Genomic DNA, 23,884 nt, shown 5'->3' with positions numbered 1-23,884 from the left:
TACACTTTACACTTTACCCTGAAATGAAATAAAAAACAAAAAAATATAATAAGTAATTTGTTGCAATTAATAATAGTTAGAATGAATTTGGTTAGTAAAATAGGTATTTACCTCTTTGGGTTATTGATTCAATGCATCTTGAATTTCACTCCAAGTAGAAAGGTATAGTCATCACCTGTAATGAAAAGAAGGATTTCAAAATATTAGTTCAATTATTTAATACAAATTAATTATTTAAAAATGAAAAGAAGGATTTCATAATATTAGTTGAAATATTTAAACAAACTAATTATTTAAAAAATACTTACCCCATTGAGATGATGCACTGCATTGTGAAGTGGAGTTCAATTGAAGATTACGCCTTTAATCCTTGATCTTGCAGCCTGTTCTCCAGTCCATTTTGGTGGTATCAGCATATATCTCCGGTAACCGCATTCTTACAACTATTCTTACTATATAATATACTATGTCCCTACTTGTTTTCAATTATTTCTTAAAATTGATTTTCATGTACTTCAAGTTCATTATTTGATCAAATTTACTTTTTGAATTTCTTTCATACTTAAATACTTTCAGGTTTTTAACTGTTGCTCTTGATTTCTTTTTTAAAAAGCTAACCTACCTTAAGTCGTATTTTTCATCTTAAAATTACTAACTTAATTATTTACTGTCTAATTCAAGAACTCACTGCGAAAACCCTTGGTGCACTGCATCCTGATGACCAGCTCCAAGTTATAAGTACAATATGATGGTGTCCCCAATAATTTTCTGCAACCAGTCGCATAAACATCAAAAAACCTGAAAAAGAAATAAAATAAATATTTAATTAAATTATTGCACTAAATTTACAAAAGGCCACGTCATCACTTAATTTAAAAAAAAAAGTACTCACCGCTTTAGGTTTCGATGCATTGCATCCCGGAGTCCACTCCATACAGGAAGGTGTCGGCCACCTTTAGGTTCATGCCAAGTCAGGTCATGATGCAGTGCATACTCCACTCCGAGCAGAAGGATGTACCAAACTCCATGCCAGGTCAAGTGATGATGCACTGCATCCGGATCCCGCACCAAGCAGGGAGGCATCTGCCATCCAGAAGCCCATGCCGAGTTGGGCCATGATGCACTGCATCCGGAAGTGGACTCCAGTAGGAGGAGTCGACCCATGATGCACTGCATCGGGGAGTGGACTCCAGTAGGAGGAGTCGACCGGATACTCTCTCTGCCACTCTGGAACCACTTCACCAACACACACGCACACACACACACTTCCAGAGACCGGAGGGAGTTTCTCAGAGAAACTGCCGGTCATCCCGGAGAACTGAGAATTTGGCCAAAATCAAGGGGTATCCCACTACGAATCAGCCAGAACCACTTGGGAATTATAGGTGCAAGAAAACGAAAAAAAAAATTAATTATCATTGTCACTGACGTGGCTATATTAATGTTAGTAACATTAAGTTAACATTACATTTACATTATATTAAATTAATATTAAAATTAACATTATATTAACATTAAATTAACATTTTATTAACATTATATGGTTTTTATATTTTATTTTTTTTTAAGTTAAAAATAATTTGTTTCACTGCTCTTTTTCCAAAACAAGGGCAAATTTAAATAAATTTATATACATATTTTCATGTTTACTTTGAGGCTCATTTTTTATACCCTTGCAGAAGGTATTATAATTTCAGTCAGAAGTTTACAATTTTTTTGAGAATTTATAACCAACACCAAAGCTTAAAATTTTTTTGAACGAAATTAGTTCAATCTTACGTATTTATTTCGTACTGAGAATTTGGAAAATTCCACCCACTCAAATACTTAAAACAAAATAGCTATTTCTTCAGTGTTTATTTTTTTACTGAGAATTTAGAAAATCCCATTTGTTTTTTTTTTGAGAATTTCTATAAACACGAAAGATTAAAATTTTTTTGAACGAAAGTAGTTCAATCTTCAGTATGTATTTCGTACTGAGAATTTGGAAAATCCCGAGAGGTCTGCCTCGGAGACCAGTGGCAACCGATGGAGTCCCGTCCCAGTGGCTCGCCACTCACTTCTCGTCGCTGGTGAAGTACAAGCCAGAGGCGAAGCCATCGCTGAAGGCGCTGTACTCGGCGGACTCCTTCGGCTGGTCATCTGCATCGGCGGCCTCCTCCGTTTCTCCCGCCGAGGTTTCCTGACCACTGTTGGTGGGCACACAGGATCGGGGGGCAGTGCGCCGCTTCAGGGGCGTCTCGTCCCCGTTCTCGTACTCCTGGCCGTCGTCCCGCTCGTCCTCCTCCTCCAGCTCGTCCGCCGAGACGCCGGCGGTCTGGGCATCGCCAGCGGTTCCGCCACCGCCACCGCCACTCGTGTTCACCGCCGCATTGCCCATGACAATGCCATAGACGCCGCGCAGCACCCGGTAGATGGCACCGTGGACTTGGGTCATCACTTCGCTGACCGGACGCACTGGCTCGCCCTCCGGCTGCAGGTACTGGTGGTATTGGTACGGCGGCTGGATCTGCTGCCCGCGCACTTTGTTGCTGCTCTGCTTGACGGCTCCCTCCGCACGGCGTTGCGTCTCCTCGCAGGGACACTTGCGTCGCGGAGCTGCGCCGGCCCCTCCTCCTCCTCCTCCAGAGGATGATGGCGGTGGTGGCGGCGGCGGATCGTCGCGGCAACCGTTCTCATCTTCCTCCGCCGCCCGACGCTGCTGCTCCCGATCGTACTCGCTCATCGCCCGCTCCGCCTTCTCCCGGCAAACGGAGCAGTCGGGATCCACGCCATAGACGCCAATGTCGCCGTCGAGTGCCGACTGGTGGTCCGATTCGCAGCTGCACTTGCCACTGGCCAGTTCGCCGGACGACTTGCCCGATCCGCGGCGCATCCGGTAGATGATGAACAGCAGGGCCAACGTGGCGTATGTGGCCTTGGCCACCTGAGTTATTCAATAGGTTTATAGTTATGCCAGTATAATATATTAATCTTTTTAATATTAAAACTTGCTCATATTTAAAAAAATTTAATTAATTAATGCATGTATAAAAAATCAATTAATTTATAAAATGATTCTTACTAGACTCATTCAATAAAAAGTAAACAACAAAATCTGGGATGCAAGCAAGATATTTAAAAAAAAATGAATATTTTCTGTAATTGAAATTAAATCAACTAAATAAATTATTGTTTATTCCGGTTGGAAACCCTAAACTGTCAACCAATTCATAAAGTATTAATATTTCTTATTTAAAGTATAATAAAAAATCAATGGAATGGCAAAATACGTGTTTTAGATTCTAAACCTTGTTCCAACCTTATCCGACTTTTGAAAAATGTTAATAACATTATCGAATTGTATTAGAATTGCATTGATTGCATTATAAATTACAAGTGTCTGCAGATGATGAGCTCTCTTACATTGGCGCGTCCATTGATGGTGGTCCCATTGAAGTACTTCTTGAAGCCTTCAGCCATCGTCTAGATTCTGGAAGCTGGGAATCTGGGAAGTAGGGATCTTTGATTGTGTCTCGGTGCGAGGTGTGTATATTTTTAGCTCCGGGAGCGGGCCTAAACAAATAACAATGACAGGGAACGAAGCTCATAGCCAGGCCAACTAAACTTAAAGAAAAAATTGATTCATTGTCAAGGTTCGAAATTTATTGACTTGACAAAATACAGGAGTTTTTGGAAAGTCGTGAACTGGGTATCTGGAAACTGGGGATTCTTGGGGGAATCGTTCCTGTCGGGTCGAAGGATAGTGGGTATGGATCTGTTTTGGGATCTGTACTTGGGTGGGATCGCCTCTAACCGTGAAGGAAGGCCTGCTGGCAGCCCTTACAGTAGAGCTTCGCCTCGCGACGCCTCGAGTTGCGCTGGTGCATCTTGACCAGGACGTAGACCAGTCCCACCGAGGCCCAGGTGGCCTTGGCAACCTGTGGGTGGTTGGACTCGGAAATGGAGGGATCCCAAATATATTTTGAGGCTCTGGGTTACTTACGTTGGCACGACCACGCATCGTTTGGCTGTTGAAGACCTCGTTGAAGTTGAACTGTTCGGACATCTTGAAATCGATTTGGGACAAGAATTCCACGCGATTGGGAGCACAAGGTTAAAATTTTGATACGACTTTCAACTTATATTCTTGACCGGACTTCGGACTGTGCTTTGAATCGGAATTGAAGTCACTCAATCGACAAGGCCTTCCCTGACTTGTTACCAATCGACCTATTTTAGTTTTAAATTTTATTATTATGGGTGTAGTTCTCTAAGAAAATGGTTTTAGTTACGTCTTTGTTCATTCCTTCAACCCATAAGATCTATAAAGCAAATATGAACCCTTTGCTAAGGTAGTAAATAATTTTTGTAATGATGCAATTTCTTTTTTCCACACGCAATATTATCTACAGCCTCAGCAATCAGAAAGAATGCACAAATGAAATATATTTACCTTTCAAATGGCTACTTGCAACTAATTTAAATGGTAATAAGGTACACCTACTCATTTCTTATACACTTTGGGTGGAAGGGTATATGCCATTTTGTACATTCTTAGAGCTCCATTAAAGGTTTTAAGAACCAATGGATGAATCCTTGGAACGGGTGAGCTACATCTGCCAATCCATATTAAGTTCTGAGAATCGGAACACCTTTAACAAATGATTTCATATCTCTGAGGTATTCTACAAAAATTATATGAATAAACTCACAATATAACTTACAGAGTATCTCTAGCAAGTCTTCTTTATAACGCCTACATGCCCATTCAGATGTGATATCATATAAAGGGAAACCGCCCCCACAGATCTCATATTGATGTCACAATGGGATTGACCAAAGATCTCGCATCCAGAATCCCGCCTCGCATGTCACCTCGCATGGCGATCCCACACCGAACTGTCAATTAATGTGGCAAGATTATAGCTTCATTCAGCGAAATGTCCGCCCAGACCCACCTTCGATTTGATATGGAAATAACCGAAGGGGCGGAGGTTTGTGCTGACCCATAATTCCCACACCCACTTGCTCAAGGGCTAATCCGATGGCAAGTTATTTGCATGTCGCCAGTCGCCTATAAAAGGAGTCGCTGATGGGTCGGAAATCCGCAATATCGTCTCAGAGAATGGAGTTCCATCTGCTGCTCGTTTGTGTCGCCATATCCTTGGCATCGCTGCCCAAATCGGAGGCAGGGGTAATCTCCTCAAACCACTTGAAGAATCTCATGGAACAAGATCAAGGATACTATCCACATACTTTTAGGTGACGGAGGAGCAGATGTGGGCAGCCAGCAAACTGATACGCGATGTCTGCCTTCCCAAGTATCCCAAAGTCAGTGTGGAGGTGGCCGACAATATCCGCAATGGGAATATACCGAACAACAAGGACAGCAACTGCTATATTAATTGCATCCTCGAAATGATGCAGGCGGTACGTACTCTTAGTTATTTTTTTGTTACAAACTGCGATCAGAAAAGATGAGAGGTAGTATTAGATACTTATTGATATTATAATGAACCGATCAACAGATTAAGCATTTAATAAAATCTTAGAAATGATAAACCAATATCGTTCAAGCTTATCGAACAAAGTATTTCAAAGAAGAGTTAATACAGATTTATGATGGTTTATTAACTCTTGTTTAAAATGCTATTTTTGCCACTTCTGAAACAAATGTTCAGTACATTTTAAAACAGAACGCAGATATTGAAAACAATAAAGTTTTGTAAAGTATAGTTATAAAGTATTTGTACAGAAAGTTAGCTTTCAATGCTATTGCAGTTTAAATGAACTTAATTAAAGTGTCGAAATACAAAACCTTTCAATTTGATTTGCTCGACTTATCTGTTTGTCTTCCCACGCAAGATCAAGAAGGGCAAGTTCCAGCTGGAGTCGACCCTCAAGCAGATGGACATCATGATGCCGGACAGCTACAAGGACGAGTACCGCAAGGGCATCAACATGTGCAAGGACTCCACCGCAGGACTAAAGAACGCTCCCAACTGCGATCCCGCCCACGCCCTGCTCTCCTGTCTCAAGAACAACATCAAGGTGTTTGTGTTTCCCTAGGAGGGATTGTGCTTCATCCCATTAAATAATAGTGTCACTAATCCCAAAACAAAAACCAAATCAATAAAGGTTAGCTCCATGGGTTCTACTTCATTTTGTGGATCATTTTGATTGGGCTGCAATGGAATGCAATGGAATGGAATGGGTTGTGGGTGTGGGATGGGCAGGGCTCGCATGATCCGCCCCAGCAATGTCATGGTTATCTGAGGGAGATCTACAACCGAGGTGATTTACTTGTACCGGATGTGCCGAACACGATAACGATGGGTATAAATCGCACGGCGGCGATCCCTGGCCGTCCACTTTCCACAGCGAGCCGTGAGTATGATGCAGTGCAGCCGCATGATTAGGATGACAAGAACGCTGACGACCCTTCTGGTGGCACTGGCCTGCGCCGGAATCCTAATGGGATCCGCGGATGCCGAGGAGGAGGTGTCCATGACCGTCAGCGAGGTGGTGGAGTTGATAGAACCCTTCGGCGATAGCTGCACTCCCAAGCCACTGAGAGGTAATACAAATCATTCGTGGGCTAAGTACTCCACCCACTTCATCATTCGAATTCCTGATTTGCAGAGCACATCGTGGAAATGGTGCTGAACAAGGAGGACGCCAAGAAGGAGACCAAGTGCCTCCGCTTGTGCCTGCTGGAGCAGTTCGAGCTGATGACCAAGGAGCAGTCGCAGTTCAGCGAGGACAAGACCGTCGAGATGATGAACATGATGTTCCCAGATCGCGAGGAGGATGGCCGGCGGATCACCAAGGTCTGCAACGAGCAGCTGAAGGCGGAAACGGACAGGTGAGTGTGCACCAAGAAGGGATTATCATTACATCTTTAAGAATTTAATTCATTTAAGCATTTACATATCATCCGAATACCTTAAGTATTCAGGGAAATCTAATCTATAACGATATAAGAGTATAATGAATATAATATATTATAATATATAACAATTTTCAGTATCTCATAGTCATCTTTAAACATTTTTGACTGGACCATTTATATAACTGATCGCGTGTTTAATGAACAAGAGATTACTAATTTAACATTCCTTAGGGAACAAGAGTTATTATTATTTTATTTTTATTACTTTATTAGTTTGTGTAATTACTATATATTTATATATATTTTAAACGAATTACTGCTTAAAAAAGCGGCACTAATTAATATTGTTTATGTGGTTTTATTTATTTATTCAGGTGCGAAGTCGCCCACGGAATCGCAATGTGCATGCTCCGCGAGATGCGCTCCTCTGGCTTTAAAATCCCCGAAGTCACTGAATAGACCCACTGGGTTGGAATTCTATAATTCTATCGCATGCTCTCCATTATTTTTTTTTGTGTTAGTACAGTTCAATTTAATTAGAAAGAGTTCGAGAACTTGTAGTGGTTCCCGACACAAATAAAGCGCCCAACCAACGAAACATTGAATATTTATGGCTGGGATGGGATAAGTCGGATTAACATACCTAATAAGTCGTTTATGAATATGTTTATTCCCTGGCAAAGGCTATTATATTGTTTGCATTCAAACTCTTTTATCATTTGGTTTAATTGAAAAACAGCAGTACAAATAATGATACCGAAAGTAACTATTTTATTACTTTTTTTTTTATTAAAGAAAAGTTTCCACTTCTAATGGTGCAAAAAGGTTCAAGATTTCTCTGTATGCACAAATTTTAGACTAATTTTAGACTGTAACATTAAAAACAAAAAATGTTTGAAGTATATGTTTATTTCAATCAATAACAAATGTCAAAAAAAAGTTTTAATGCCAACTCGTATTACAAGTAACTTAAACTATCAACAATTTTCAATTTTCACAAAAAGTCCAATTAGGTAATTTTCAAAAATATTGTCTCAAATATTATCCAAATTCCTTTGGTGAATGTGGTAATGGTGCCACTATATATATGTAGATAACTATTTTCCAGAGATCCCTGGAGACTCCTACCAGACCAATTTTCTAGAGATCCCTGGAGACTCCTACCAGACCAACTTCACATTGTTGCGCTCCAGCTGGCGACCGATGCACTGATTGAAGAAGAAGGCTGCTTCGCAGGGATTCTTGGACACGATGCTCCTGTTGCAGCCCTGGGCCATGCTGCAGCTGATGGCGATGGCCATCTTGTTGTCCATGGTCACCAGACTGGTCAGCTTCTCCACCTGGCCGATGTCCAGCTTGTCGTTCTGGTCCATCTGCAAATGAATATTACAAAAGGGGATTGCTTCTATCCTGCAATTCCTATTGACTATCCACTGACCAGCTTGATCTTCTTGAGCACGCACTCCGCCAGGCACTTCTCCTTCTCGCTGGGATCGGTGACCCTGATCAGCGGACGCTGGTCCTTGGGCAAGCCCAGCTTCTGGACGCACTCGCTCCTGGCCGCGTTGATCATCCCCTGCACCTGCGGCAGATTGCGATCGATCACCGACCAAATGGTCTCCGTTCCGCTCTTCGGCAGCAGTTTGGTGATATCGAAGGGTTGGCCCTGGCCACGGATGCAGTGCATCTGCAGCAGAGCTCCAAGCAAGACGGTGATCAGCGGCACAGTGGATGGCTTCATCGTCGTTTCTGTTTGCTTGCTTGCTCTTTGGGTTCTGCCTCTTGGCTTATATAGTGGCTATATGGTGGCCCATGACCTTACCATCTTCTGCACGTGGGCTCTCTCCGCTTCATTTTGCTGATCACTGCGATTTTTCCCAAGTCAAGTTCATTAGTTCAGTGTCGCCCACACAAGTCACGCTCGAAAGACGATCTTTCGGATCGTTAAAACTACCCATCAAAGTGTCAGTTCACTTCAGGTAGTCACAATCGGATTGGAATGAACCTTTAATCTGGAAACCTGTGGAGGAACTTCAGGCGATCAGTCTACTTACACCCATTTATTGTACAGTATACCCTCTCAGTAGTCCACTTGGGTATATAGTATGCCATCTTTATTCTTTATTTATACTAAACTAGAATAAAATGTACAAGATTCATTTGCTACTTCGGCATGAGAGTGGATAAGCCAAAGTTCTTTGTATGTAACTATTTCTGCTACAAAGCCTTAAATAATTTCTTTTAAATAAAACAGACTGTTACTACCTCATTTTCATGGCTGATTTAACATGAATAGTTCTTAATTTGTTATTATTTAAACTATATAGACTTCCTACTTGTTAACGTAATTTTGCTGCGGATCTTATCGCACCCGAGTAAACCTTCTTTAGGCCAATTGCCATAAAAAAGTGATCATGCAACATGCCCACACGATATTGGTTATAATCCAGTTCCAGCTGTTGGGATCCAAAGGGGGATTGCGTGCACTCAAATTTCCGCTGAATGGAAAAGCAAACAGCCTGAAAAACAGATTGCCAACGAGCGAATCAACTCAGAAAGTTATCGAGCTAACAGACAAACTGGGAACTCGGAAACTCGAAAACTGGGAAGCCGACGGGCAGATCAAGGGTATACTATGGCCTAAACGGCCAATTTGCCCCGTTGGCTGTCAAAAGCAGGCTCCCAAACTACCTGTGCATGTGCGCTATATGAATGCATATATAATAATATAATAGCTTCAGACACAATCACTCATCTCGCACCCGGAGAGCTGTTGATCGATTTAATTACAAGCGGAATTTTGCATTTTCATTTCCATTTCGATTTTCACTGATTTGCTGTCTGATTTCATGCCAGTGACCAATTAGGCAGTTAAGTGGAGAGGAGATCGCTGGACGATCGCCCAGTTAGGCGGCGTGTGGAGTGTGGAGTGTGTGGAGTGTCACTTGTTCACACGATGCCCAGTCGAGGGCATCTCCGGCGGAGATCCCGTCCAGCGGCGGCGGCGGCGGAGAACGGAGAACGGAATTGTGGAGTGTCATGTGCTGCCCATGTAGTTCATAATTGCGAGTAATTGCCGGAGCTGCTTGAGACGCGGCTGGAGATCGCCGATGGATTTGATCTGCCAAGTCAATCACGGGATCCCAGCCTCAGGTTTCCCCCTATAAAACGACGACGTCGTCGCTGATTTGCATCCAATTCTCAGTTCGCTCGTCGCACCGTTCAATCGCAATTCGAAATGTCGCGTCCGGTTAGTCTGTCCGTCGTGGTCCTCCTGGTCCTGGTGTGCCACCTGGGAGCCTCCATTGCCAAGCCGCACGAGGAGATGAGCAAGGACCACGCCGCCCAGTTGGCCAACGAGTGCAAGGCGGAGACGGGCGCCACCGATGGTAAGTTGTCCTCATGCTCCTACAAAACTAAAAATAAAAAAAACCTAAACGAATTCAATGACCCAAAATCATTTTGAAAATAATAGAAGGACAAAAGGATATTTATCAAGTCTTCAAAAATATTCAAATTAAAAAAATTCAGGTTAACCTACGAACTTATGGATAAACTTTTATTTATTATTTATATTTTATCTTGTCTTTTTGGAAGAGTTAAAGAAATTTAACTAAGCAAATCAGTGGACCGAATTAAATTATTACGTTGATGGAAATACTTACATTTTAATTAATTGTTTTTCTCGAAAGTTTTAAAAACAAAATCAACGACAAACATTCTAAAATGTTTAAACCGAAAAAAAATTATAATTTGTATTCTTTTAATTTTATTAAAACGTTTAAGTTAATAAAAGGATATCAAGAGGTTAAAAGATGATCAAAAGCTCTGCATTGAAATTAACATTGGACGGCAATAATTTATAATTGAAGAAATAAATATTATAAACTTTATAGTGGAAAAAAATGGAGCAGCCTAATAAAGAAATCAAAATTATTTAACATCGCTCACTTGTAAAAATCAAAACCATATGTTTCATAAGTAGTAACGATTGCATTCCTCCGCAGAGGATGTGGAGAAGATGCTGAAGCACGAGGAACCGGAAACCCACGAGGCCAAGTGCCTGCAGTCCTGCGTGATGAAGAAGTTCCAGATTGTAAGTGCTGCTCCGGCTGGTTTGGCAACAGAGTCACCATCTCCGCTCCATTGCAGGTGGATGAGTCCGGCAAGCTGAGCAAGGAGCACGCCCTGGAGCTGGTGAAGCACATCAGTAAGCCCGACGCGGAGAAGGAGGACGCCCCCGCCGAGGTGGTTGACAAGTGCGAGGGGATCGAGTTGCCCGAGGATCAGTGAGTGGTGCTCCCTTGAGTACTTTATCGTCCTTCACATCCTTCGTATCCTCTTTTAGTTGCGAAGCTGCTGTTGCCTTCTCGACCTGCATCTACGAGCAGATGAAGGAGCACGGACTCGAGCTGGAGGAACACTGAGGAGGAAAAGACAGACTCTAGACCCCTGCTGAACCCGTTACAGAATCACAAACGCCCTTCTATTTTTTCTATGTGTATACTATGCCTAGTCGTTAAGTAACCGATAAAGCGAGAAACTGCAAATCACTTCTCTTCTTGATTTTGGGATATGCATTTGGAAAAATGCAATTACTCATTAAACACGCAACTTCGTTACTCAGCTTACAATTTTTATTTATAATTATAAGTATATATAATTTTATTGTATATAATATCCCAATCTGGGGTGTATTTAAAACGTGTCCTTACAAACTCGGAATTACTAAACAATATTTATCGTATCTGGTTGCTTCTTTAGCTGCTTTCACGTAGAGAAATTCCGTACCAGGCATGAAAAGTCGCGCTCCAATCAATAAACATTTTGACGACTTTTCGCATTTAATTCCTTTCTAATTGTGTCGCCTTTACGCGACTCGACGGTCGATACATAGCTTATTGCTTTAACCTACGCTTATATAAATAGTGCGTCGCCCGATCTCAGGGAATTCGCGTAGAAGAGAAGGCGGCTGCCGGTGGGTCTGCAGACCGTCTGTCTGCGCCAGGCGAATTCGAAGGAGTCGCGGACAAGGGTGATTAATCCTATTAGTTAGTAGCTAGATGCGACGCGCAGGTTTCATACGCGATCCATGATATTGATCTCTACACACACTAGATGACTTCCACGGACACCTAACAGCACAAACAGCCATCATAAGATCGCAAATGGTCAGATTAAACACAGATGGAAGGTAAAACGAATGTTAAAAAAAAAGATATCCAAGTAGTTCTAAAGAACGTAAAATCTGGAAATGAATTCGGAACAGTAACCGGTTGCTTTTGGGTTCGCTTGCCGCCGGTTTGATGTGCTAGCTTGTGTTTATGTTACAATCGTTTTTCACGCACTTGCAGCTCGCGTTTGCTTAGCTTAGGCATCCTGGCAGTTTTGTTTTCCCTAGATGATTTGTGTCAGCCACCAGTGGGTACCCACTTCCCCGTGGAAGCGGCGACTGCGCTCTCGTCTTAAAGAAAGTAGTCTGCCTGGGGCTTCTTGGAAGGTATGCCGCGACTCTCCTGCGGAGCCGCCTCAAAGATGACAAAGTCGCGGTGCAGGTACTCGTTCAGCTCCAAGATGGCAGCCACATTGCCGCAGCTGCAAGTAAGGAACACTTTTACTTGCTAAAACAATTCAAGCTGCAATCGCAGGCGGATGACTCACCGATAGCAGTAGTTGGGTGCCGACCAGACGGTCAGGACGGTTTCGTTGAAGTGCCATTTGAAGCCCTCCATCACCAGCTGGTGCGCACGGCATATCATGTCGATCTCGTTGGTGCGATTGAACTGGGAGACGACGTCCGAGCCAAAGAGGTAGCCAGCGCCGCGCGGCGAAACGCCCCAGCCGGTCTGATCCTCCGGATCGCTCCAGAGCAGATCGCACATGGGGCCGTCGTGCGGCACCTCCTGCTTGCGATCGATGCTGCGGATCTGGTCCAGGTACTGGATGGACGGCGACAGGCCGCCGTGCACGCAGAATATCTTGCCGTCGATGATCGCCGAGAGGCTGAGGTAGTCGAAGATCTCCGTGCAGTAGCGCCACACGGCCGTCGAGCCGTACTTGCGCAGGCACTCGTCGTAGAAGCCGTACACCTGCGTTATCTGGCGCGACTCGTGGTTGCCGCGGATCAGCGTGATGCGATCCGGATAGCGCACCTTCAGCGCCAGCAGCAGCAGGAACGTCTCCACGCTGTAGTAGCCACGGTCGACGAAATCGCCCATGAAGAGATAGTTCTTCTCGGGCACATCGCCGCCCACCTTGAAGAGCTCCTTCAGGTCGTAGAACTGACCGTGGATGTCGCCGCAGACGGTCACCGGCGAGTCCACACGCTGCACATTGCCTTCCTCCACCAGGATCTCGCGAGCCTTGGCACACAGGGCCTTAACCTCGTTCTCCTTGATGATCTCGCAGCGTTTCAGCTGCTCGATCTGGCGGTCCAGGTCGCTGTAGACAGACATCTTCACCCGGAGGATGGCGGCAGCCGAGGCAACGGGATAGCGGTGAATCGGACTGCTGGCGTTGACGGTGCGGGGGAAAAAAACGTTTCTCGTTCACCGGGCTGAAATGGTAGTGGTTGTGGGTTTAGAACGGTCCAAGGAAAGATATGGTTTAATTAGTTCCAATTCGCAATGTTTGCTAAGGCAAAAATGGCTTTTGATTTTAATTCCTGATTTTCATTAACAAAGTGTTCTTGTTCATGTGCAACTGGGCGGGTCTTTCCATGCAGAAAGTGTTCGGCGATCATCCGAGTCGATCCAGAATGTAATAAAGCACAAGCAGCACAAGTTTCATTCTCAGCTAAAGCGTGTTTGTACCCATGTTTTTTTAAAAGTCGGTAACACATTTTCAATAAAACAATTATAGGGAAGGAGCTGCAGGTACTACTCATAATATGCAGGTAATCTGACTAAATTTAAGAATTAGCTTGGCTTTCACGAATTGTTTACTTGGATGAAAACTTTACATTTTGTGACAGGACCAAGTACATAATAAACAGGGAATCTCTTAGTCGAAAATTTTTCCGTGTTTATGTGTCATTCGTTGGTTTCAAATCAGATCTCTTCAAAGAGTGTTGTCATCATCGTAATTTTTATGAAATTAACGCTCATAGCAACAGAAGGGTATATAATTAGCAGGGTATGTGGGTATGGAAGAAACAGGGCATTTATGAGTCGACTTTGGCGTTTTCTTTTTGTTTGTGTTTCGGTTTCTGCATGCGCTGTGCGTCTGTGTGTGCGTCGGCTTTGTGCGGGTATGTAGGTGTGTGCATACGCGCGCGTCTGTGTGTGGCTTGTCGCTGGCCTTTTGCCGCGCGCAATTTCCACCGTCTGTCGCGCTTTTCTCCGCTTTCCCGACCGTTTTCCGGCCAACGCAACTTACTCAGCGCAATGGCGGGCTTTCTCGGCAATCCTAACGCTGGTGGCTCGGCTCTCGAACTCGCGGTTCCGTAAAAAAAATGCACATTAATTTTTTGGCAACCGGGATCTGCTAGAGCTGGAACAAAGAACAATGTTAGAGCGATACTATCGATAACTGCGGTAGAGCCGGCCGCGGCAGAGGCTAGAGCTGGAACCAAGAGTATTTTTTCTCCGATACTATCGATAAGCGGCAATATTTTAGTTACCGGGGCGCCAAGATTTGAGGACATATTTTTGTTAATTGGCACAAAATAAACACTTTTTAGTAAAGAAATGTGTAATGCGCGCACTATAATCCGACATTTAAGGCTCGATACTTCGTAAACGGTGTGAGATATAGAAAAATTTTAGTTAATAAGTTTTTGTTTTGGGCCTATTAACAAAAATATGTCCTCAAATTTTGGCGCCCCGGTAACTAAAATCTCATCCGATAAGCTTGATGCCATTTTAAATCGGCCAGGTTTCCAATATATATTCGTTGTAAACCATAACTAAAATAGGAAAATGAACATCTTTAGCATTTCCTAAAGTTTTTTATGACTGCAATGCTGGTATCATTTCGTAAAGTTGTTAATAATTAGACTGACTTGGAGTTGCCAGACTTATTCAGCATCATAAGTGGTATCATGATTATTTCACTTGTACTTTCATTGTTAGTCCATCACTAATGCATTTCTCATATAAAATGACGCCTCCACCGCCAACAAATTTAAATACAATTGTGAAATTGAACCATAACGCATTTAAGCGCCATGACTACCTTCGGAGCTGAAGTGGATCAGGTTTGGCCAGCGGTCATCGGAGATCGTCAGCCACTAACTGATTTTGGACGTAAATTGCTAAAAGATTGCCGGCAGGTGAAGAAGCCTGTTGCTGGTGATGATGATCTGCGCGAGCTGATGGACAGGTCTAGGGAGTTTCCCCTGGAGGTGGGCTAAAACCGACCCATACAGTCAGTCCCTCCAAATCTGATTTATATTGCCTTTTAGTTTGGCGTGGAGAGCGTCCGCGTAAAAAGGCAATCTCCCCAGCGGATGGGCGCGATTAACGAGCAGGTGTCCTCCGTTTATCCGGTGATACATGAACGTACTCTGGGCCTCTATCTGCAGTACCTGGAGCACAAGTGTCGTTGGGGTGGGTCTACTTGCTTCGCATCTTAAATCTCAAAGTTAACTATTTATGCAATTGTAGGAAATTCCGTGGAGAAGCCCATCTACCAGCCTCTTTCCCTGTGCGGGTTTGTGCAACGCCTGCTGGAGAAGCGCTGCGCCAGCTTCTTTGCCCGCAATGACAAGTTCCTGCTGCTCAGTGGCGAGACCGGTGCCAGTGGCTTCGAACCGGTGGGCACCCCGGAAGAGAAGGCACCTTTAGTGCTAGCCAACGTGCTCAGTTACGACGACGTCAAGCTGTCCGCCCTGCTCTCCGTGAGTTCCCACACGGAGTTCATCAACGAGGGCGAGCGGGCCAATTGCGGACGCGTCGATCCGAAGTCCAAAACTCTGCAACAGAGCGGGGTCATTGTGGGCATGATTGGAGCCCGGCTGTCGCGACGCAATCTCATGGAGTTCCAGGACATTGTGATAGCACGCCAGCAGAACACTGCGGAACGGGGCTACGGGATGGCCTTGGATAAACCAGCCGGAACGCGGGAAGAGGATTATCGGCGCCTGTGGCGCGGATTCTATGCCACACGTGACCTCATTCACGGCGAGGCCACCATTGACAACCGGCGGTTTGGGCCCTCCAAAAACAAGCAGGACGTCTTCGACAATCTAGTGATGAAACGGCGCTACGCCATCAGCTTCGATATGCTGCTCCTGGAAGCGCAGGCGAGGGCTCAGCAGGTCGGCAAGCTGACCTACATCCATGTGGTGGGCTTCGGCTTGGGCGTATGGAAGGCGGCTCCCCAGCAGGAGCGCATCTTTCTGGAGGCCTTCGAGCAGCGCATGCGCACGCTGGGAAAGCGGCTTAGTAACGTGGGACTTGTGCACTTCTCCTGGTTCTCGATCACCGACTGCGGCGGCTTGCGAAACGGGTCGCTGGTGAAGATACCAGGCCATCCAGCAGGCGGCATCAGGGTGCTCATATCCAAGCGCAATCCGGCACAGAAGTTGAGTGACCCCGAGCACGCGGACATGCTGCTCGTGGTGTCCTACGCATGGGATGGTAACGCTCTGCCTGGAAACGAGTTTTGGATGGTGAGTCATTCGAAGCTTCACGGCAGGTTTTTGACTGCAGTGCGGATACCTTTATTACACCACTTGTTGAAACTAAAAAAGAAAAGGAAGAAGAATTATTCCGACTCTGAATATATCGGCATATGAAAAAAAATAAAAGTTGCATATATGTACGTACCATTAGGATAGGACCATCAGAAACTGAAAATCTCATCTCGCTTGCATAGCAGTTTTATCATAAATCTTAAAATACGTTTAAGGGCGTGTTATATAACATTATCTTGACAAGCGCTAGCCACAAAATCGAGATAGGAGTAGAATAGACAAAAGAGTCCATGCCGAAATCATAATAGTTTTGCGGTTTTGGGGCTATTAAATGTTGGTTTAATGTTAGTATGGGACGAAAACCCAGGTTAAAGTTAGGCAATACTTAATGAGGACAAACATTATCAGTTTTGTTACTACTACTGTAATAGTAGTATGTATTAGTAATCTGAATTTACGTTTTTACTCATTCTAAATGCACTCCGAGCACCTTTTCGATTTATAATCAGTAAAAGTTATTGAGAGTTCAACCTTTGGGAAAAGTGAGCTGGCTTTTAGCTAATGTTTTACAAGCAATCAAATACATCTTAAATGGGATTATTAGTGCAAGTCTTCCGGGTTTGATCTTTATATTGACTAGGTTATTATGGGTGTTTGATAAATTTTTCTAAATAAACAAAACGTTTACGTATCGTCCAATTTCTGAGGACCTACTCGTATAATCAGATTTAAATTCCCTCGCTACTATGCCTTGGTAAACCCTTTTTTCTGTTCTAGAAAATGCTCAAGTCCACGGGGGACTCCTCGACGGCCTGCTCCACATTGGTGGCCGAGCTGCATAATCCGCACATCAACACGGTCTTCTGCAACGGGAGCAACCTGCACATCGCCTCCCTGGAACATGGCGTGCTCCACATTGCAGAGTACGCCAAGCGGGTGATCAGCAGCCAGAGTGACACCTAAAGAGATACGCGAATCTGTCGACTATCTAATCTTATCTAATCGTGTGTGCGTAGCTACTGTTCTTTCCACACTTGCTGTAGGTCAATTCCGTGACCTTTTGACGGAAGCATGACAAGGATAATCCCATCATATAACCATTTTAAAAATAGTTTAAAGCAGCTAAGAGCTTCTCAAAACATCAAATGCAATAAAATAGGTACATTGGTTCAACCAGCTTTATGTTTTGTAAAAAGTGTAAATACATGTGCGTAAATGCAATCCTTGGAGTCCGCTTGATCTGATCAGAGTGTGTAGCCCAGCTTGGAGACCCATCCCAGTCCCTCAACAGTTGTCGTCTTGGGCTTGTATTCGCAGCCCACCCAGTCGTTGTAACCGAATTCTTGGAGAGCCTTGAACACGTAGCCGTAGTCCAGTTCACCGGAGACATCCGGTTCGTGGCGATGCGGCACCTGGGCGATCTGGAAGTGACCAATGAGGGCCTTGTACTCCTCGAGCGTCTTGGACACGTTGCCGTGCAGGTGCTGCAGGTGGTAGAGATCGGCCAGAAGCCGGATGTTCTCCGCTCCAACGGCGGCCAGAACTCCAGCGGCCTTGGCATACGAATTCATGAAATAACCGGGAACGGCGTACTTGTTAATTGGCTCGATCACGCCGACCATCTTGCTGGCCTTTAAGCTATCGGCGGCGATCTTCAGGTTCGAGGTGTACGTTTTGGTGTAGTCACTCTCCTGGCCACCCGCCTTCAAGAGTCCAGCGGTGAGATGGATCTTGCCGCAGTTCACCTGGCGGGCGAACTCGATGGTGGCATCCAATTGGCTGCGGAAGAGCTTCTCCGATCCTGGAACACTGGTGGAACCGAAGCGCAACTGGTCGTCGGTTTTGTCGAAGGCCAGGTTCACCAGGCTGACCACCACGCCCGTCTCCTTAACGGCGGCCACCACGTCGCCGGTTTCGCCCTCCGGATAGGGGATCTCCACCGCCCGGAATCCGCTTTGGTGGGCCAAGCGGATCCGCTCCGCGATCGTCGCCGCCCTCTCCGTGAACAAAAAGTTCAGATTCGCTGCGAACTTGAGTGCCATGTTCCCTTCTTCGCCCGGTGCTCCCTCCGCTAATCTCCGCCTGCGTTCACGCTCGGTAAACAACTAGGAACACGATCGAGATTACCCGTTTTTTATATCTAGCGACTTTTGATACGGCCAATGTCATATGGAAGAGCTTTTCCCGACGGAAGCTCTGCGGGAATTACACAGCTGCTGTCAAGATAATAGCACTCGCAAATTCGTTAGTAATTTGAACTTTTTTACACTAGTTTTTTTTTAGTTTAGTTTCCTAACACTTGCTTTTTTCATAGTGGATGTTTAATAAAGGTTTTCATAAAAAAGTGTAAAATATGTTTAATACCTAAGCAGAACATCTGCATTAAGACTTTGCATGACCAAAAACCTTTATTCGATACAAAAACTAAAGATAATACGGAAAGCAATTTCTTTTTTAAACTTTTAAGGCAAGGTTTATAAAATGAGGAATACATATTTTAAACCTTAAATGTTCTTATTTAAAACATTGCAACTTTAACAAAAATTAGCGCCCTCTAGCACGCTCGCGCCATCTAGCGGGGGATTTAGATAGTCGTAAATTTTCTCCCTCAATTTAAAATTTTGTTATTATTTTTATTTTGCAAATATTCCAATAAATAGTTTTTAGAGTAATTGGCATGTAATTGTATTTTAATAAAATATGACAAGCCAATTGCGATTTAAAACAGTACACTGTTATAAATTTATAAGTAGAAATTATAAATTTGTACCCATTGAGTAGCCAAAGATAAAAACCTAATGTAACGCTTATACTGATAATTTTGGAGGAAGGCCAACTCAGCATTATAAGTCCTGGGACAAGACTTATCGCGGTCGTCCTGCCGTGAAGCAACTTCCATTGAGCTGAGCATTGAATGGAGCACTGGCGATCCTTAGTTGAGAATTAGCTCCCTCTTTCGCTTCTCGATAAGCTTCTCATTTCGCTTCTCCTTTGTCTGCTCCATAAACCTCTGACCTATCTCCAATGCCTTAACTCTTGGCTTGGGCTTTGGTTTTGGATTCGCCTTCTCCCTAGGTTTCTCCTTAGGTTTTTTCTTCGGATGATCATTTGGTTGCCTCTTGGGTGGCTCCTTCAATTGCTCCTTGGGTTGCCCATTGGGTTGCTCCGTCGGCATATCACCCCTGGCGTTGCAATCCTTACCACGCTTTTTAGGCATGGGAATCCTGCTGGCAGTCAATATGAAAGTTTTCTTCTGGGCCACCTTTGTCTCACTGTCGTCACATTTGTCACCTGCCTGTTTGGAATCATCTAGTTGGTCCTTAACACTCTTTTCAGATTCTTTGGGAATTCCTCCATCTGAAGTTTTTTCAGTCTTCTTAGTTGGGTATGGAATCTCACTCAGATTACTTTTTACATATAGTGACGCTATGGCTTTAATTAAGCCGCTGTTCAACTTTACACTTTTCCCTTTTAACACAGTTTTTAAGGCTTCCTGGTTTTGTTGCATCTGTTGTTCTAATAGTAAAACCCGCTCTCTAACACTTAAAAGTTTCTCCGAGTCCGTCACAGTTGGCACGGTTGCATTTGTAGTGCAACAGGACTCCATCACAGCGTTTTGTAGTGACTGTACTTTAATTTAACAACTGTGCTGTACTATAATTTATCACCTAACCAGTACTTCCTAAATAGTTCCTATGATGTATTTGGAATAGGGTAAGTTAAATCAGCAAGTGCTTATACTAGATAACTAGTGGGTTACTCACCTGCTGAATATAATTAAATATAAATATTTAAATGTTAAGCTGCTGATCCTGTCTCCTTTTACTCCTAGAGTGGAGCAACTCTAAAATAATCCTGAATGTTCAATATAATAGTAAACCAAACTTCTAGAAAACCAATTGAACCAAAGTTGTAACTTGTTTAATTTGTCAAAATATAGCGCATAGTCCTTATTTTTTTGATTTTGCAGCACGGAAAATTGCCTTGGGGGACATAAATCGAAATAAGAATACAATAATGCTTAACAATATATTAAGAAATTTTAATTTTTGTAATTATTCGGGTGTAAATAATTAATATTAGAAAGAACTGGCCTAATCATCGAAAAACTAGCCTCAAATCTAGCAGTCAATTGCAGCTGACAATCCAATAATCATTTGCTGCAAACAATTCGAAATTGTCGTCCAAAAAGCCGAAAACGAGGATTAGTGAAATTGAATTGGTTTGTCCAACGACCAGCAGAGAAAATCGGAGGACCCCATGTGGGCAATTTAAATACCGGACTTCTCGGAAAATGTGAAAAATAAAGAGGCATAAAGAGCATATCCAGCACACAGGACACGACATTCATTGTGTGCGAGTGTTTTGGTCAGAATAATAATAGAACAAATAAATTGCAAAAATATCCTAAATGCGGAAGGTGCTGCACCGAAATGTCCAACTGTTTTGGCCCATTTTAATTCCACTCCCGGAAATATTTGCCTCCTCCCAAACGCATTTTCCCATACGAAGCGTAAGCAAAGCAATTAAATTTGTAATATTCCGCAAACGAGTGGAAAGTGCAATGTGCATTGTGCAACCTGCCGCCACATATGTGTGTCCTCATTGATTAGCCAGATGTTGTTTTTGCATCTGGCCTCTTTGGATTTTAAATTGATTGCATTCAGCATAGGAATAGAAATTGGATTGCAGACTCGAGCATCAGCAGAATTCGACTGTCATGGCAGTTGGCTTCCATTAATGAGAAAATAAACAATTAAAACCGAGAATGCGTTTCTTTGTCCGAAGATTAACATGAGATCAAATGCCATAAATAAGGCAGCAGAGGGTAAGCGCTTCGGTAAATAAAATTAAAGCTATTTCAGACACTTTAATACTTCAAAGGTGTTTCAGCTGAAATAAGCAGTTGTATTAATGATTAAAACTTGGGAAAGGTAAAATATAATCTTAGATATGCAATTTAATGCACTATTCCTCAGCGACAATGGAAATCTATCTGTGAGTTCTAGCTGAAAGTCGTATAATTATTTTCAGTTAGCAAAGGAACCATTGTACTATTAAGTATAGTCATTAAGGGGTAAAAAGGGAAAATGGTAATTACCCTCTCTTCAAAATACAAATGGATACTCGCAGTCGGACGCTTTGACTAAAAGTTAAACGTCATCGGGGCATTTTATTCCACTAGAATCCAAATTCAGATGGATTTGTTTACAACTGAAGAATTTTCCTGCTTTCAAAGCAATGTTTTTGCCATTTTAGACCGACTGACATGCGGAGATGGAAAACAAGAGCCTAGGTCACATATCAGTCACAGAATTGAATTGAATTGAATGGGATTTAGTTTGCCGCTTTTTCTCGAATCTTATCCGTGTTTGTTTAGCCGGATTCGATTCGATCGAACATCGTGGGGCATTGAACAGTTTGGAAATACATCGAGTGGCACGTATTTTTCTGGCAATTTGCATCGCATCGAATAAAACACGAATATATTACGCGATTTCCTGACCGACACTTTCCAACAGCATTTGTTGTTTTTGGCATCGAGAAGTGTGAAATACATCAGCGCAAAGCAAAAAACTTGACCCACCCGATTAATTTTCACGAGTGAAATTCTTTTTTTTACGCTACTTTTTTTTATAAATTGTATTAAAAACTCATTTCTGTGTGCTCTATGGAAAACTGTATAACGTGTCTCCAATAGATAAAAAGGGATGGCGTTCATGATAATGAATGATAAATTGATAAACTCCATGAAAAAAATAGACAAATGTAAACGCCAGACAAAATTAATTGCACCGATTCTAGCTGATACCCAACAATTAATTTAAAATACCAGCAGATCTAATTGCCCACTAAAGAAAGCATTAAATGCAAAAAGATGAATAGTTATTGAACTATTAAATTCCAAAACCATAAATTATAAATTGAGATTCGCTATGAAAAACCTAGTTTATGATTTAAACGTCACTTCAGTTCTAAAATGATGCCGACTTTCTTACAACTTAAGAACTTCTCTACTTGAAACGCAATGTTTTAGCCAATTTGAAGGTGGCAAACAAGAGCATAGGTCACACATCAGTTACCAAATTTAAGATAATAGGGGTATATCTCCCCATTTGTTCTTAAATTTATCCAGATTTTGATGGCAATTTGCATCGAATCGAATCGAATCAAACCCGAATATATTACGCCGGTCTCGACCGACGATTATCGACCTCGTTTGTTGTTGTTGGCTTCTTCGAGAAGTGTGAAATAAATCAGCCAAACAGCCAAACAAAAACTTGACCCACATTAGCAAATAGAACCACAACAATGGACTTACCCAATTAATTTCCACGAAAAGAACCCTTTCCTCGACGGGTTTGGCGCATTTGTTTCGATGTAGTTCTACAAAAATTTTACAAAAAACTTATACACTTGTGCTTTATAAAAAAAACTGTATAAAGAGTTGTGTGATTTGATGTTAGCTCCTAGCTTGTCTAGATGATATAAGCATTTGCAGGTATCTTAAAAATTGACATTTTATTTGGAATTGATACAAAACGCGTTGTTTATATGATTGCCATCTTCAAATATCAAATAAACATACATTTAATTTATACACATTACAAAGTTATAGGTAGAACAATTTTAATCTGCCGAAATGCTTAGAGCGAAATAAATATTTTTATTGGCCCAAGGCATGCTTTAAAACTAATTTAATTTGTGCTTGAGAATATAACAATAAGAGATGTGTGACCCACAGAAATCACTGTTGTCCTTGTGCAGCTGTAACATAAAACCTTTTTATGTACTTTATACTTGCTGAAAGATTACGTGTACAACAGGAGGAAACGATATATGTAGTTGATTGCGTCGACTAACAAACACCTTTTGCTGCGAATTTATTATTTATCATATATTATAGCTTCTCAGATATTAACGTTCATAGCAATGGAAAGGCGGATACGCCCAAATACAGTATGCTATACCCTTTTACCCTTCAAGTCGCGGATATAAAAAACAGTTGAATTGCTGTAATTCCAAACATTCCGACCGTCCTCTAAAAACTCATATTGTGGATTTTGTGCCTCTGCACTACTATATGTTTATACCACAACAACGCACTTACGCGATTATTTTCACGAATAGAATCCCTCCTTCAACAGGCTTAAAGTATTTGTTTCGCGGTTGTGTGTTTTATAAAAATTATATAAAAAAAACTAGTACTCTTGTGAGTTAAAAAAACATATTTGTGATTCAAATTATTTATGCAATAAAAAAGGCATTAAATAAGGAACTCACTTGTGCGAATGTTAAATTATAAACTCACATTTAAAACATATGCGAATGTTAAATTATAAACTCACATTTAAAACATATTACGTGCAAAT

The 23,884-nt window shown here is 42.7% G+C and overlaps 11 protein-coding genes across 11 annotated transcripts; 4 read left to right on the top strand and 7 right to left on the bottom strand.

The window, feature by feature from the left end:
* Positions 1–113: 113 nt before the first annotated feature.
* Positions 114–1,297, bottom strand: LOC108095513. The gene is made up of 3 exons (XM_017196623.2): positions 893–1,297; positions 309–798; positions 114–175 (listed from the first exon to the last, which is right to left on the bottom strand). Exons 1-2 carry the CDS (start codon positions 1,174–1,176, stop codon positions 672–674), a joined length of 411 nt encoding a protein of 136 aa, XP_017052112.1. The 5' UTR covers positions 1,177–1,297; the 3' UTR covers positions 114–175; positions 309–671.
* A 545-nt stretch (positions 1,298–1,842) lies between these two features.
* LOC108095629 lies at positions 1,843–3,587 on the bottom strand. The gene is made up of 2 exons (XM_017196796.1): positions 3,406–3,587; positions 1,843–2,926 (listed from the first exon to the last, which is right to left on the bottom strand). The coding sequence occupies exons 1-2, from the start codon at positions 3,460–3,462 to the stop codon at positions 2,057–2,059; spliced, it is 927 nt and encodes a 308-aa protein (XP_017052285.1). The 5' UTR covers positions 3,463–3,587; the 3' UTR covers positions 1,843–2,056.
* A 36-nt stretch (positions 3,588–3,623) lies between these two features.
* On the bottom strand, positions 3,624–4,185 carry LOC108095630 (putative 60S ribosomal protein L33). Its single transcript, XM_017196797.2, has 2 exons — positions 3,986–4,185; positions 3,624–3,920 (listed from the first exon to the last, which is right to left on the bottom strand). The coding sequence occupies exons 1-2, from the start codon at positions 4,046–4,048 to the stop codon at positions 3,792–3,794; spliced, it is 192 nt and encodes a 63-aa protein (XP_017052286.1). The 5' UTR covers positions 4,049–4,185; the 3' UTR covers positions 3,624–3,791.
* A 917-nt stretch (positions 4,186–5,102) lies between these two features.
* On the top strand, positions 5,103–6,144 carry LOC108095501 (general odorant-binding protein 19a). Its single transcript, XM_017196607.1, has 3 exons — positions 5,103–5,176; positions 5,245–5,412; positions 5,848–6,144. The coding sequence occupies exons 1-3, from the start codon at positions 5,108–5,110 to the stop codon at positions 6,049–6,051; spliced, it is 441 nt and encodes a 146-aa protein (XP_017052096.1). The 5' UTR covers positions 5,103–5,107; the 3' UTR covers positions 6,052–6,144.
* Positions 6,145–6,346: 202 nt separating this feature from the next.
* On the top strand, positions 6,347–7,472 carry LOC108095500. The gene is made up of 3 exons (XM_017196606.1): positions 6,347–6,559; positions 6,625–6,847; positions 7,249–7,472. Exons 1-3 carry the CDS (start codon positions 6,376–6,378, stop codon positions 7,331–7,333), a joined length of 492 nt encoding a protein of 163 aa, XP_017052095.1. The 5' UTR covers positions 6,347–6,375; the 3' UTR covers positions 7,334–7,472.
* Positions 7,473–7,767: 295 nt separating this feature from the next.
* On the bottom strand, positions 7,768–8,647 carry LOC108095506. Its single transcript, XM_017196615.2, has 2 exons — positions 8,313–8,647; positions 7,768–8,247 (listed from the first exon to the last, which is right to left on the bottom strand). The coding sequence occupies exons 1-2, from the start codon at positions 8,613–8,615 to the stop codon at positions 8,035–8,037; spliced, it is 516 nt and encodes a 171-aa protein (XP_017052104.1). The 5' UTR covers positions 8,616–8,647; the 3' UTR covers positions 7,768–8,034.
* Positions 8,648–10,063: 1,416 nt separating this feature from the next.
* On the top strand, positions 10,064–11,424 carry LOC108095597 (general odorant-binding protein 19d). The gene is made up of 4 exons (XM_017196762.2): positions 10,064–10,263; positions 10,882–10,970; positions 11,027–11,163; positions 11,223–11,424. Exons 1-4 carry the CDS (start codon positions 10,113–10,115, stop codon positions 11,299–11,301), a joined length of 456 nt encoding a protein of 151 aa, XP_017052251.1. The 5' UTR covers positions 10,064–10,112; the 3' UTR covers positions 11,302–11,424.
* A 271-nt stretch (positions 11,425–11,695) lies between these two features.
* On the bottom strand, positions 11,696–14,394 carry LOC108095596 (serine/threonine-protein phosphatase 4 catalytic subunit). Its single transcript, XM_017196761.2, has 3 exons — positions 14,252–14,394; positions 12,536–13,430; positions 11,696–12,469 (listed from the first exon to the last, which is right to left on the bottom strand). Exons 2-3 carry the CDS (start codon positions 13,327–13,329, stop codon positions 12,340–12,342), a joined length of 924 nt encoding a protein of 307 aa, XP_017052250.1. The 5' UTR covers positions 13,330–13,430; positions 14,252–14,394; the 3' UTR covers positions 11,696–12,339.
* Positions 14,395–14,934: 540 nt separating this feature from the next.
* On the top strand, positions 14,935–17,688 carry LOC108095607. Its single transcript, XM_017196771.1, has 4 exons — positions 14,935–15,218; positions 15,279–15,423; positions 15,481–16,487; positions 17,289–17,688. The coding sequence occupies exons 1-4, from the start codon at positions 15,042–15,044 to the stop codon at positions 17,472–17,474; spliced, it is 1,515 nt and encodes a 504-aa protein (XP_017052260.1). The 5' UTR covers positions 14,935–15,041; the 3' UTR covers positions 17,475–17,688.
* LOC108095608 (putative hydroxypyruvate isomerase) lies at positions 17,672–18,682 on the bottom strand. Its single transcript, XM_017196772.2, has one exon. It carries the CDS (start codon positions 18,551–18,553, stop codon positions 17,756–17,758), a length of 798 nt encoding a protein of 265 aa, XP_017052261.1. The 5' UTR covers positions 18,554–18,682; the 3' UTR covers positions 17,672–17,755.
* Positions 18,683–19,180: 498 nt separating this feature from the next.
* Positions 19,181–22,989, bottom strand: LOC108095505 (serine-rich 25 kDa antigen protein-like). The gene is made up of 3 exons (XM_017196614.1): positions 22,834–22,989; positions 20,276–20,494; positions 19,181–20,204 (listed from the first exon to the last, which is right to left on the bottom strand). The coding sequence occupies exon 3, from the start codon at positions 20,116–20,118 to the stop codon at positions 19,444–19,446; it is 675 nt and encodes a 224-aa protein (XP_017052103.1). The 5' UTR covers positions 20,119–20,204; positions 20,276–20,494; positions 22,834–22,989; the 3' UTR covers positions 19,181–19,443.
* Positions 22,990–23,884: the final 895 nt, after the last annotated feature.

The sequence above is a fragment of the Drosophila ficusphila genome, unplaced genomic scaffold, assembly GCF_018152265.1.
Source record: "Drosophila ficusphila isolate 14025-0441.05 unplaced genomic scaffold, ASM1815226v1 contig_198, whole genome shotgun sequence".
Classification (NCBI taxonomy): domain Eukaryota; kingdom Metazoa; phylum Arthropoda; class Insecta; order Diptera; family Drosophilidae; genus Drosophila; species Drosophila ficusphila.
Note: the sequence above shows the minus strand (reverse complement) of the source record. Positions and strands in the feature narration are given on the sequence as shown.

Coding starts and splice junctions, on each gene's coding strand:
- LOC108095513 (XM_017196623.2), bottom strand. CDS start 1,176: ATGCAGTGCATCATGGGTCGACTCCTCCTACTGGAGTCCACTTCCGGA. Junction 799..892: donor ATGCATCGAAACCTAAAGCG/GTGAGTACTTTT, acceptor TTTCTTTTTCAG/GTTTTTTGATGTTTATGCGA.
- LOC108095629 (XM_017196796.1), bottom strand. CDS start 3,462: ATGGCTGAAGGCTTCAAGAAGTACTTCAATGGGACCACCATCAATGGA. Junction 2,927..3,405: donor CCATCAATGGACGCGCCAAT/GTAAGAGAGCTC, acceptor TGAATAACTCAG/GTGGCCAAGGCCACATACGC.
- LOC108095630 (XM_017196797.2), bottom strand. CDS start 4,048: ATGTCCGAACAGTTCAACTTCAACGAGGTCTTCAACAGCCAAACGATG. Junction 3,921..3,985: donor CGATGCGTGGTCGTGCCAAC/GTAAGTAACCCA, acceptor AACCACCCACAG/GTTGCCAAGGCCACCTGGGC.
- LOC108095501 (XM_017196607.1), top strand. CDS start 5,108: ATGGAGTTCCATCTGCTGCTCGTTTGTGTCGCCATATCCTTGGCATCG. Junction 5,177..5,244: donor TGCCCAAATCGGAGGCAGGG/GTAATCTCCTCA, acceptor ACATACTTTTAG/GTGACGGAGGAGCAGATGTG. Junction 5,413..5,847: donor TCCTCGAAATGATGCAGGCG/GTACGTACTCTT, acceptor TTCCCACGCAAG/ATCAAGAAGGGCAAGTTCCA.
- LOC108095500 (XM_017196606.1), top strand. CDS start 6,376: ATGATGCAGTGCAGCCGCATGATTAGGATGACAAGAACGCTGACGACC. Junction 6,560..6,624: donor CACTCCCAAGCCACTGAGAG/GTAATACAAATC, acceptor CCTGATTTGCAG/AGCACATCGTGGAAATGGTG. Junction 6,848..7,248: donor CTGAAGGCGGAAACGGACAG/GTGAGTGTGCAC, acceptor TTATTTATTCAG/GTGCGAAGTCGCCCACGGAA.
- LOC108095506 (XM_017196615.2), bottom strand. CDS start 8,615: ATGAAGCCATCCACTGTGCCGCTGATCACCGTCTTGCTTGGAGCTCTG. Junction 8,248..8,312: donor TGCTCAAGAAGATCAAGCTG/GTCAGTGGATAG, acceptor ATTCATTTGCAG/ATGGACCAGAACGACAAGCT.
- LOC108095597 (XM_017196762.2), top strand. CDS start 10,113: ATGTCGCGTCCGGTTAGTCTGTCCGTCGTGGTCCTCCTGGTCCTGGTG. Junction 10,971..11,026: donor TGATGAAGAAGTTCCAGATT/GTAAGTGCTGCT, acceptor GCTCCATTGCAG/GTGGATGAGTCCGGCAAGCT. Junction 11,164..11,222: donor ATCGAGTTGCCCGAGGATCA/GTGAGTGGTGCT, acceptor ATCCTCTTTTAG/TTGCGAAGCTGCTGTTGCCT.
- LOC108095596 (XM_017196761.2), bottom strand. CDS start 13,329: ATGTCTGTCTACAGCGACCTGGACCGCCAGATCGAGCAGCTGAAACGC. Junction 12,470..12,535: donor GCACCCAACTACTGCTATCG/GTGAGTCATCCG, acceptor CCTTACTTGCAG/CTGCGGCAATGTGGCTGCCA.
- LOC108095607 (XM_017196771.1), top strand. CDS start 15,042: ATGACTACCTTCGGAGCTGAAGTGGATCAGGTTTGGCCAGCGGTCATC. Junction 15,424..15,480: donor GGAGCACAAGTGTCGTTGGG/GTGGGTCTACTT, acceptor ATGCAATTGTAG/GAAATTCCGTGGAGAAGCCC. Junction 16,488..17,288: donor CTGGAAACGAGTTTTGGATG/GTGAGTCATTCG, acceptor TTTCTGTTCTAG/AAAATGCTCAAGTCCACGGG.
- LOC108095608 (XM_017196772.2), bottom strand. CDS start 18,553: ATGGCACTCAAGTTCGCAGCGAATCTGAACTTTTTGTTCACGGAGAGG.
- LOC108095505 (XM_017196614.1), bottom strand. CDS start 20,118: ATGGAGTCCTGTTGCACTACAAATGCAACCGTGCCAACTGTGACGGAC.